Below are 12994 nucleotides of genomic sequence, written 5' to 3'. Positions count from 1 at the left end.
TTCTTTAGTGGATTTGAACCGTGGAGAAAGAAGCAAGACTTAAATTTTCACAACCTGTGAAAATCAAAAAAACTTGCAAAAACCCAAGCACCAGTCAAACCTGTTGGCACCAGGGCAACATTAAAGGGTTAAGTAATGTACTTTTAGGATTGAGTAGTAATACAGTACAGACTACTCCATGGAAATTCCACCAGACTGTGTGCTATTCTTTTAAAAAAAAAATAACAGATATTGAACTTGCTATTAAAAAACCACATTACAGTAAAACAGATCTTGTTAAGTGATGTCATTTTAAATGATAAAACATACTTTTTTATAATATATCAATCATTTTGGGATAGACTATACTGGTTGCTTGTGTTTACTACATTATAGTAAATAATTAACTGTACTATTCTCAACTCTTTTAGAATGGAATTGTTAACATTGGCTACCTTACAAGTCCAATCCATTGTTTCACTCCTCATCCATCTTCCCTTCCCACTCACTCTTTCATTACATCTCACTCTGCACAGGTAGTGGCCATAAGCTTTTGAAATCTGTGTAAATAGATATCACTACATTGAATACTGAAGTGAAAAATTGTTATCTACATTTTACATAATAGTAAAATACATAAAGGTTACTCAAGAGTTCCGAAAAATCAATTTCATTGCTCTTACAGCAGAGTCACTCAAGATCTGGATTCCCATAACTTAGTATTTTTCTGCTTGTTACAGCCTCATTATGATTTTAGTGTATTGTAAGAGTATTTGTAGATCATATCAATATTCATTTTAACTCTTGATCTAGCATTTTGCAAAGCCCAAAAATAAGAAACTATGGGACTTAGGTATTTTTCATAATTATCGAACTCTAGTTTTAAATTTTTCTCAATACAGAATTTGAAATTTAATTACCACTCAGCTGATATTTGGAAATGTACTGCACGTTTCCATTGGTCATATGAAAACTTGCCAGGGGTTTTTTTTTTAAAAACTTTAATTTTAGTGTTAAAGTTTTATAGGTGGTCTCTAGTTCTGGGAAAAATTGCTTATTTTTTACAGTTTATTACTCTTTCTAAATCAATTTAAGTTAAGTAAATTTTTGAATATGGAAAGTGAGTGCTATCTTATTTCAGAAGCTGCAGGATCTATCCCATTGTTAGCATTAGCAGAGGCATATGATGCAAGAAAGCAAGCTTATGCAGCATCAGCCAAAAAAAAAAAATAATAACTCAAGTGCAATGAGTGAGCGAGTATTTATCTTAATGTTTAATGCATGCTAAAAGGATAGAAATAAATTAGACCTAAAGAAGAACTGTTGGTGAAAACCAATCACAATGTCATCAAAGAATTTTATGCATATTCACTAAAAAATGAAAAACTGTTAAAGAAAATTCACTCAAATGAAAGGTATTGTTAGATAAATACTTTATTTTTGATAAAATAAATCAGGTTTACTGAATATGTATTGTAAACAATTATGCAAAACATTTGGTGTTAAATTTTTATAAAAGTTTCTGTCAGTGTTTAACTCTTGCGATAAAATTTTCCGAATTAAACGAATTAAAGCACAGGCTTTAATTCAGTTAATTTTATCAAAATTTGACTAATTTTGCATTCCACGAACTTATAAAAATCAACAAAATATAGAAATAAAATACTTATTAAAATTCTTCATTTTTCTTATGATATAATGTGAGTACCCCAAAATGAGGAATGAATACCCCAGACATAAGCACAAGTACCCAGAGATCAAATTTTTAATCTGGTCACCCTACGTCAGTGTCACAGTGATGCTTCGTGTACGACCGACTTCACAGTTTAACACCAAATAGTGACATGACAGTTCCGTGACGTGATACTGCATTTACTGGCAATGGTTGTTCATCACATTTGTTATTCGTACAAGGGCAATTCCACTACTGATCCTGCAGGATCCCCTTCTGTGCATCTAATACATGTAGTCCACATCCATTCTTAACTTGAGGTAATTAGGTATTTTTGAGAAATGGCATTTTCTTGCATAAGACTTGAACATGTCATGGTGATTTACTTTGAAATATAAGATTTGGAGTATTTTGTATCCAATTTTTCTTGGCCTTGTGGAATAATGATACATTTTGTACTAAGTGTACACTAATTAGACCTAAATTTTAGTTAGATTGTTAATAGCTTAAATCTTGTGCATAAAACTTGACATTTAAGCAATCTTAGAAATATTTCATTTAATAAATTAACTTTCAGATTTTTTAATTTAAAGGGCCTTCACTCAGCTGAACGGGTATGAACTTGAGGGATCATCTCTTAAGGTAGACTTCATGATGGATCAAGGACGAGGTAGAAATCCAAGGGGTGGGCGAGGGAATTTTCGCCCCTTTCCATACTCAGGGAATACAACATCACCTCTTCGTCCTTCGGACTTTCCCTTAAGGTATCTGGAATTTTTTTTTTTTTATAAACTGCTTGTTACAATTTGGAATATATGGTAATTACACAATTATTTTTTAATGAACAAAACTGCCATGGTCACATTTGTGTTTGTGCATGTAAGTGATTTATTTATCAGATTATTACTTAAAATTGTGTTTGTGGTACAAACAAACATGTGATTTACAATCATGATTTAAATGAAAAAAAAAAAAAAAAAATTCAAGGAGATAGGTAGAAAGTCCACAACTGTTCTTCAGAAGCATGTTCTCATCCCTCTTGGGTACTAGAAATTTAGTATTAGTAGTGGCAAATGATATAAGGAAGAAAGTTTATACAGCATCACCAAAAAATAAAAGTAAAACTACCCACCTTGTTTATCTATCCTATAATGATTTATCTAATACTTCATTAAATTTATTCAATCTACCCACTTCCACAATGACAAGTTACTCTCTGTGGCTGCTGACAGCAAATTTTCACTCACCTCTTCAGCAGCCTTTCTTTCTTAATTTCTGTCTTCTTATACATATTGTATGAGAGAGTAAAGATGTCATGAGCATTTAGTTTACACAATACATAATAAAAAAAAAAAATTGCAGCACTACAGTTAAATATGGTGACTCAAACGTATGTAATACCAAAGCCTATTATCAACAGGCCAGTATTACATTCACAATACTGTACAACTAAAGTCAGTCAACACATTCAATATACTCATCAACCTAAAATTGATTCAGCAATAATTAAATTATTTTCTAGTTATAAATTAACCACTTGTTTAAGCTTTTGCAATAGAATGGGTCAAACAAAACACCCAGTTTTCAGGCCTTAATGTCAAACTCCCCACAACATTTGTGGCATTATGGAATTTGAATAAAGTTATATTTCTAATGTGCACGATTGAATATCATCATGGGAACTAGAAACACGTAACTCTGCTTCCTTCCTTATCATTATGAAACAACTGACATAGTTTGTACTCTTAGTTCAGCAGTGATTTTTATATAGCGAAACACATACGATGAGCATTGAGAAACTGGTTTTAATGTCCATACCCCTTTTTTATCAATCTCATCCATTTGATACATAAGCAGTTGGAAGGTAAGTTCTAGTATTTTAAGTTTCTAATCTTTTTATTATCATTTTACCTCAGAACTAAAGGATTATCTATAAACGTTAATGTAGTTTACTCAATCCATTTAGAGCCTTAAAAATTAAAGTCTGGAAACTAGGCACCTGCAAGAACTTTCAGGTGCCTAGTTTCCAGACAGTGCAGTTTTCAGAACTTGAAGCCCTTTTGGTGAGAGTACAACTTTCATCCTGACTAATCATGTTGCTCTTCTTTGCACTTATTCCAGCAGATCCACATCATTCCCAAAATGCCAGTCTTTCAGACTTTGATGCCCTACTTGATGTGGCCGAACCATTGCTTATACAAGAGGATAATTACTTGTCACTGCTGGCAGAATTCCTGTATATCATTGGCAGAACAAAATGATTTTTTCTGCTAAAACAGAATTTTTCCCATTTTCACTTTGAATAAGTAAATTCCACTAGAAAATTGAGGTTTAAAAAAAAAAAAAAAATCCATGAACTGTCTTTTTAGGGAAATCTACTCATTAGCATTAGTAGAGGTATATGATGCAAGAAAGGCAGCTTCAGCAAAAAAAAAACAAACTTCCCATTTCACCCCCCCATTTCACCCCCTCCATTCTCTGTCCAAGTCAGCCTTAAATTTATATAGGCTATTAGCTTCAACAACAAAACATGGAAGCCTGTTCCACCAATCAACTACCTGCTGGCTAAAGGCAAATTTCTGCACCTCTAGTCTATAACTATCTTTTCTCAATTTGAAACTGTGCCCCCCCCCCAGGTTTTCTTAGTTTGAGCAAGAGGAAGAATCCCATCAGCATTCTGCTTGCTCAACCCATTCAAGGCCTTATACATCTCAGTCAGATCACCTTGCAGGTTCTTGCTCTCGAGGCACTGCAATTTGCAGAACTTAACCCTTTCTTGGTAAGAGTACCCCTTTTGTTCCCCTCACCAATCTTGTTGCCCTTTATACCCCTTCTAGCAACTCTACATCCTTCCTAAAATGAGGCCAACATCTAGAGTACCGTACACAGTACTCTAGGTGTTGCCTGGCCATTGCCTTGTGTAACGGGATAATCACCTTGTCCCTGCTAGCAAAATTCCTATACAGTAATACCCCGAAGTTACGCGATAGGTGGGTCAGACGAAAATCGCGTAAGTCGAATTCGCGTAAGTCGGGGTACAACTTTGCATATAAATACATATAAATTTTGCTTAATTGGGACCAAGGACTAACATAAACACTAGTTTAGAAGAAAAATATTAATAAAATTGCAGTTCTTTATACATATTAATACAATATATGTATTAAAAAAACAAATTACTTACGTTAAAAAGTTATTTTGATGTCGATGGCTTCATAAAATCTAACAAATTCGTCTGACGACACATCGCGTTCTTTTTTTCACGCAGAATTTCTTCGTAGCAAGCTAATAATTTTTTTTATTCCTTGCTTTGTAGCTATAACGCGTTCTTCGTTGGAGTCTGTTTTCTAAAATTTTTAAGCCCTTTACAATTGAGCCCTTTTCAATTTTCAACCTGTCAAGTTTGCAATTGTCATGTGCTTTTCGCCGTTGCTTCATTTAGGCCTGTAGCACGTGCAATATCACATGGTCTTTCATTTCGCTCAAAGCGTTTCACAATTTCATATTTTTTCTCTATTGACAGAGGCGGACTGGCCATAAGCCTTACCGGGGAAACCCCAGTGGGCCGGTGTGATTTTGGCCATAAACCATAGTATGAGGCCACTATAAATTTTCCCGGGTAAGAATTTTTGATCCAGTCCGCCTCTGTTTATCGATAATTGCTTTTCTTTTTCTCTCTGAATCTGCAGTGTCTTCACCAGGACGCTTCCTTTTCACACCTTTTTAATTAAGTATTTTACTCATTTTTAGGGAATAAAGCACAATTACAAAACGAGGAGGCACGCTTGATACGCATAAACAAAGCTGTGCGCATGTAGCAACTGAATAAACAACACCATAAAGGCAGAGATACACTATTAACACCTCACATTTCTAGGGGTTACTACCATAAGACAATAAAAGTCCAGTTGCGTTTCTGCTAGTGAAATCTGTTATAAACTTGGTAGTAAACTCGATCTAATTGCATTTGCGATTATACCGATAGCTGGAATTGTGTTGGTTTTTACGTTATTATGGTGAAATGTGTTTCCCCTTCACTGATATAAAAAACATAAAAGCAGCAAAGTTGAATTTTGTTCATCTTTCGCTCTCATTCTCCGCCGTCGCACCGTATATCGATAACATATGAAAAACGACCTTGAAGATAGTGGGCGGCAGCGTTGCCAAACGAAAAAATCAAGAACCGCGTAACTCCGAGTTCGCGTAAGTCGGGGTATTACTGTATATCATTGACAAGGCTCCATGACCTGCCTTAGCAGCCTGTCTGCACTGATCAGCAAACTTCATATTTGACTGCACAATTACCCCCGGATCCTTTTCACTTTCCTGAGTGTAGTACCACACAGTTGGTATGTTTCTGTTCAGTTATTGCTACCCATATGCAGTACTTTGCATTTGTCAATGTTAAACTTCAGTTGCCGCTTCTCAGCCCATTTTCCCAACTTACCTAGATCCAGTTGGAGTAGCATACTGTCGTTAACAACCCTGCCAACCTTTGTATCATCTGCAAACTTTGACATTAAACCTGATATACCTTCATCAATATCATTGATAAATATACAAAACAACACTGGGCCCAACACCGAACCCTGTGGAACTTGACTAATAACATTTGTCCACGAAGAGCCGTGTCCATTGATTACCACTCTGTCATCTCCCACTCAATTTATGTAATTATCACCCAACACATTACTCAATTAACTCCAATTAATGTAATTCAGTTTTCCTCATAAAATTACAGTTAAGTAGAACTTTTTTTTTTTCTATTTAAACTGAGTTGTTTCTTATATCTTAAAGAAACTTTTCAGTTGAGATTTGAGATGGTATGATGACTATAACTAGAAATTTATCACAATTCTGTGTTTGACCATTTTTTCCTGATTAGTAAGATTGTCTTTTGATAACTTTTTGTTTTATATTGTGCTGCCTGAATGTCTATAATTCTTTTCTAGTTGTGTGTGGTATAAACTCTTAATTAAATAGGAAAGGAAATTGTCTTAAAAAGAACGGAAAAAGAGAAATTAGTATAACAGACCTCAGTAGCATTGGCAAACCAATGGAGCAAAAATAAACCAAACATAAAACAAGATGAGGGTAATGCAGAAGAAAATGTTTCTAAAGTAATTAAGAAAAAGCCCAAAATTCATTATCAAATAATGAAAAAATGTTTTTTAAAAAAGCCTATTAGATGAAATTTAGTGACACCTCTGACTAGCACCAGGCCCGAATTATGTGAATTAAGAATTATGGAAAGTGTAAACTAACTACAATACATGACCAACATTTATAAAGTAAAATACTGACCATTAGTTCCCATCTCAATAGGACTGCAAGGCCAATAATGGTCAGGAAATTACTGCATTTCAAGGTGAAGAGTTTTTTTTTTTTTAATAGGTGTATTGCTTTGGCAATGTCCCTTTACTCTCTCCCCTTCCCCAGTTTTTTTTTTTTTTTATGTATGGTTCATTTATTTTTGTTCTACTGGTTTGCCATGCTACTGCAGTGTATTTTATTTGTTTTAATCTGTGATTATAAGCACAGGTAGTGGAATGAGCATTAATGCAGCCATTGGTGTTTGTGATACTAATTTTCTTTATTTCTCTTTTCTTTTCCTCCCTTTTATGATAATTAGTTTAAATTTTCATTCTATATGTATATTGCTGCATAATCTATTGTTCTTAAAGAAGACCGGTTTGCTAGTGTTGTCAGAAAGCCTGTTTTGCTGATCAGATATCACATTATTCATTGTAGAAAACACTTTTGCAGCTGTACATTGATGGAAGATATTGTTAAAATTGCAAAAGCAAGTTTTTTTTTTTAATTTGAATTATTTGCTGCCAAGTATTTTTCTATTCAATGTTTTCTATTTTCAGTGTAAAAGCAAATTTTTGCCTACAACTGGCACTAGAATAGAACATGGTTTGTTGCATTTTGATGTCATCTAATTGTAACCCATTGAAAATATTCATATTGATTTCCAGTTTAAGTTTAAGGGTATTTGAAAGTTTAAAGGCTAGAATTAGTTAATCATTTAAAATCCCTTAATTTTCTTGCACCTCATTTGTAAATTGACTGAAAGATTTACAGATTGTTTCGTTTATTTTCAGTATCAGAACTCGCAAAATTGTGAAAGTGCAGATATTAAAAGAATATGCTTAGAGCATTATTACCGATACCACGGTTTAATTATTTCAAAAGACGTGTCAATTGCTGTATCAGAATATTAATTGAAACATTAGGTTTTAAAATGTTAGGAAACTATGGTATCACTGAGTTATTCCTGAACTCTTATTTATTTGTGTGGCATTGTAAATGCGAGTACAGTATATTATGCAAGTTAGCCAGAGGCGTTTGCTTGTATCAGCAAAAAAAAAAAAAAAAAAACCCTACCTCTTTGTGTACTTATCCAACTGACTGTAGCAATATAAGCCAGAAAATTGTCACATTTTGAAAATACTGATTCTTCCCTGAATTATATTTAAAACTAATGTACTGCAAGCAAACATGGTATGCATTAAGTTGGTTTTGTTTGACTCTTATTTCTTAATCATTTCAGAATTCTTGTGCTGAGTGACATGGTCGGAGCTATTATTGGTCGAGCTGGAGGTACTATTCGGCAAATTACTCAGCAGTCCAGGGCACGGTAAGATTCTGATAAAGTTAAATTTGTATGTTTATATGGGATAAGAAAAAGGTAATTTTAGTAACTTTGAAACCTTGGTTTAGGTGACATATCCTTGACTGTACAGCAGAAATGCCAAAAAAAAAAGAAAAGCAAGCCTGTAGTGTGGTATGCTTGTCACCTCCCCCTTCCTCTTGTGGGGAAGGGGTGGAAGAATGAAAGATTTTGAAAATGGTGCAATTAAATAATTTTATTTTTGAATCTGGTACTACATTCATTGCTGTTGCTGCAATTCCAGATTTATGACATGCTTTCTCTCCCACATCTGCCCACTATCATTTTCAGAAAGGAAGAGAGGAGGAAACCAAAACTCTGGAAAATTAACACAAAAAAGTAACTTTTTGACAAACATGGTTATTGTAAAGCATTTTTTGTGGGTGTAATTTTACAATTAAAAAAAAAAAAAAAAGATTTGATGTGAATATCGTACTGAAGGAATAATGACGTTCCCACTGATGCAATTTCATGGATGTTTGAAGTTTTTCCATCATTAACTTACTTCATACAACAGAGTGACAGCTAGTGGCCAAATGATATCAGTATAATATTCTATAACCAAAGAAATGTGTGTACTTGCATGATTTGTTATATATATATATATATATATATATATATCAAGATGTTGTGAATGATTTAATTTAAGGTACTTGGCATTTGACTACTCTAGTATTTTAAACTAAGCTTTTGATGGGCTCCACACATCACAAAAGGGATGTTGTGTGAATTCTTAAAGAAGGTGCCAAATTCAGTGTAGCCATTCCAAAGCAGATTACAGTATTTAGTGCAGACAAGTTGTTAACTAGCTCAACCCACTGGAATGGAGCTAATTAATGCAAAATAGTACTTTTTAATGAAAGTACTATATGTAGGTTAGGGCAAAAGCATCATTTTAATGTAGCCATCTACCAAAGTAGTTAAATTAAGTAATTAAATTGGCATAGTTTTGGTTATATCTCATATTGTGAATGCCTTCACGAGTTGCCACGGTATTGTACTACCTCGAATAAATAACGCTTCACCAGTGGTGAAAACTACTGTTATTTATTCTCAGCGGATACCACCACCACCCAGATGGCACCATTTCAAAGGTTGTTGGCTTCTCTTTGGTGGGTGGGCAGGTACCCTGGTGTTGCAATAGTGACAACCCAGTTATGAAGTATAACTTCACAATGAGATAACCAAAACGATGCCAATTTAATTAATTAATTTAACCACTTTAGTAGATGGCTACGTTAAAACGATGCTTTTGCACTAACCTACATATTAGCCTTTTATCTTGTAGCATGAGGCCTTTGCCCTTAAATATTTTGTAGTGAAAGTACTATATTAAAAGTTTTGGTCTTTGTATTCTGAACTATACACAGTTTATAATAAACCTTAATCTTTTACAAATACATATGTATATATAAGCTTTTTATATCATGCCTTTTGTACATTCGAATTTTACAAGGTCATTCAATATAATGTCCATTATCTCAAGACGGCCTAGAAATCTTCAGATAGGTGCTGTTATGTCTGTTCTGTTGTCCAAGTGATTGTCAACAGTTTATAATAGATAACACTAAAAAAAAAAAAAAAAAAAAAAAAAACACACACACACACACACACACACACACACACACTAGATTAAAAAATATATGAATAAAAACTTGTATCACTTCAGTTTGGACATACACAAAAGCTGAAATTGAATAAATTATCGTAAATTCTGATCAATAATTTGGTGAAACAGAATCATGTGATACATTATTGTAATGAGCTTATTTTATTTTATTTTTTTAAAGGAGCACCTCATAACATTTTTATCACTATTTTTTAATTCTGATTTGATTTTTGACAACTTACCCTAATATTGAAAATCTAAGTCAAAAGAAAAAATTTTCAAAAGTTATATATACATAGTGTTCATTTTTATGAAATTAAACTCTACAAAAACTAATTCCACAGAGCCCACTGCCATAACAAAACTGAGTTGTGCAGACAGTGTCAGGACAGTTTATGGCATTTTGACAATGATACACAGTTAATGGGGATAGGGAGGTGATTATCCCATTCTACAAGGTAATGATTAGACTGCATCTTGTATTGCATACAGATCTGGAGTTCTCATTTCAGGAAGGATATGGATCTGCTGGAATGTGTACAGAGATGGCTAACAACATTAGTGAGAGGAACCAAAGGAAGGCATCAGTTCTTCTTTTACCAAGGAAGGCATCAGTTCTTCTTTTACCAAGGAAGGCATCAGTTCTGCAAATTTCAGTGTCTGAAGACTAGGTACCTTCTAGGGGATTTGAATGGATTGTGCCAGCTCAGTGCAGATGCCATTCTTCCTCTTACTCAGACTACGCACAAGGAGGGGACATAAATTCATATTGAGGAAGGGTGGTTGCAGAACAGAACAAAATGTGCAAAAGTTTTCCTTCAGCCAGCAGTTGTTGGTTAATGGTTGGAACAAACTCCCATCTAGTGTTGTTTATTAGTGGTGGGTAGTTTGAATAGATTCAGGGAAGTACTAAACACACTACTAGGATGAACAGGTCATATTGGAAGGGGGTTTTTTTTGCTGATGATATATAAAAGCTTGCATAATTTTATTAGTATAGCCAGGAAGCCATGGGTTTTTGTTGCTGCATTGGCAAAAAAAAAAAAAAAAAGTAGATAAGAAAATACAAATTATGCATTTTTCTTCTCTTTTAGGTAACTATCCAGTTGACCTTTTGAATTTCTTCAAACTGTCAGCCTTAACTACCTGCAGAGGAAACTTGTTGCAACAATCAACCCACTGGCTAAAAAAAAAAATTGCTACAGTCTAACCTAAATCTTCTCCCCTATAATTTAAATTTATGGAACCTGGTTCTGGAATCCTTTAAAACAGTGAAAATTCTGCCTTCATTTTACTAGCCCTTCTCAGAGCCTTATAACCTTAATCAGCTCCCCTCTGAGGTGCCTGGTTACCGGGGTCTGTAGCCCATATAATCTGAGTGTTTTGTCATATGGTTGTCAATTTGATGACATCACCATGCGAGTTGCCAGTCTTTGGACCCTTTCAAGAAGTTTCTTTTTTTTGCTGATAAAGTCTGCACCTGACACTATTCCAAATATTGTCTTGTCTTACAATTGCCTTATACAGTGGTCTTACAAACTCCTTATCTCTACTACAGGATATCATTTGATAAATCGTCAATAAGATACCATGAGCTTTTCTGGCTGCCTGTTTTGTAACTCTCAGATCCCCTCTCTTCCTCTGCATTTTAATTCAATCCCATCAAGGGTATAATTTTTTTTTTTTTTTTTTGTTGTTGTTGCTATTCCCCAAGTGTAAGACCTTGCATTACAGCTGCTACTTTATTTACTATTCTTGAGTCATCCTGAAGGAGCATTGTTTGTCCCTAATTCATTAAGGACACTCTCAGTCTTTGTCATCTGCAAATTTTGACATTGCTCCCTTTGTCTGATTTCATTTATGAAAATCAAAAAACAGTGATCCAAGAACCAATCCTTGGAACCACTTTTGACTTCACACTAATCTGAAGAATATCTATTGATCATAACCTTTCTTCTGCCCTGCAGCCACCCTACAATCCATCCTATTATCTTTCCAGTTATTCCAACGTGTTCTGGCTTATACAGTAACCTCATATGTGGAACTGAGTCATACGTCATGCTAAAACTCAAATAAAACTACAAATTGTTCCCTACATCCAGCTCATGAGTAACTGTCAAAATAGCTTACTTGGTTAAACACTATTTTCCTTTAACAAAACTATGTTATCTTCAAAACGCCACTTCTTTCTAAATGTCTTTGAGCACTCTTAATCGTATCTGAGACTTATCCACCAACGAAGTTAGACTAACTGGTCTGTAGGTAGACTTTACTCTTAGAACTGCTTTTTAATTTTTTTTTTTAATTTGTGGTAGGTGGTCACTTCTCCAATCCAAAGGGTGGGCTCTCTCTCTCTCTCTCTCTCTCTCTCTCTCTCTCTCTCTCACACACACTCATTAACTGCACTGATTCTAAACACTCTGGCCCGTCTCGCTAAAAATGACTGGGTGTATGCCATGCCAACTACTGGAGGATTATTTGCCTTTATGCTCAAATTAATTTTAATAAACAGTCATCAGTAATTTTGAATCTCCAATTTCATATGGCTTTCACTTGCACAGCTTCTCTTCAAACACGAAGTGTCTTTCATCAGTAAAGACTTATGCAAAGTACCTATTATTAAGTTCATCAGCAACGGCAGCTGGGTTATCTAAGACTTTCTCACACCCAGTATGCAAGTGTTTGATCTGATTCTTTTTCCTGATTTGTATTCACACACGTAAATTCCATATCCTCATGCTTCACTCTTAGCCAGTGACTTCTCATACTTAGCCTTTGCCTTATTTATGATACTGTTGCAGATAAACCTTAGCTGTTTTTTCCCACTACTAATATTTTGGATATTGTACATAAAAGAACATTGTAATGCATCTTTGACTGTAGATATGTCACCCTTCTCTGCAACTAAGATTAAACTAACCAGTGAGTGATTAGTCATCTGAACCTTAACCCCAGACAAGACAACACGTCTAAAACCCAATGTAGATTATTCCTGAATCTAGTATCAGTAATGGCAAATGATGCAAGAAAGCAAGCTTAAGGCATCAGAGGGAAAAAA

The 12994-nt window shown here is 34.4% G+C and overlaps 1 protein-coding gene across 1 annotated transcript in view; it reads left to right on the top strand.

Moving 5' to 3' along the window:
* Window positions 1–12994, top strand: part of Imp (IGF-II mRNA-binding protein) — a 243117-nt gene that overhangs the window by 136762 nt on the left and 93361 nt on the right. Inside the window, exons 6-7 of the mRNA XM_090390190.1 lie at window positions 2245–2415; window positions 8208–8294. Of these exons, the coding sequence (XP_090246316.1) occupies window positions 2245–2415; window positions 8208–8294 (258 nt within the window). The remainder of the gene's footprint in view (window positions 1–2244; window positions 2416–8207; window positions 8295–12994) is intronic.

The sequence above is a fragment of the Mastigoproctus giganteus genome, chromosome 2, assembly GCF_048544385.1.
Source record: "Mastigoproctus giganteus isolate SK-2022 chromosome 2, ASM4854438v1, whole genome shotgun sequence".
Taxonomy (NCBI): domain Eukaryota; kingdom Metazoa; phylum Arthropoda; class Arachnida; order Uropygi; family Thelyphonidae; genus Mastigoproctus; species Mastigoproctus giganteus.
Note: the sequence above shows the minus strand (reverse complement) of the source record. Positions and strands in the feature narration are given on the sequence as shown.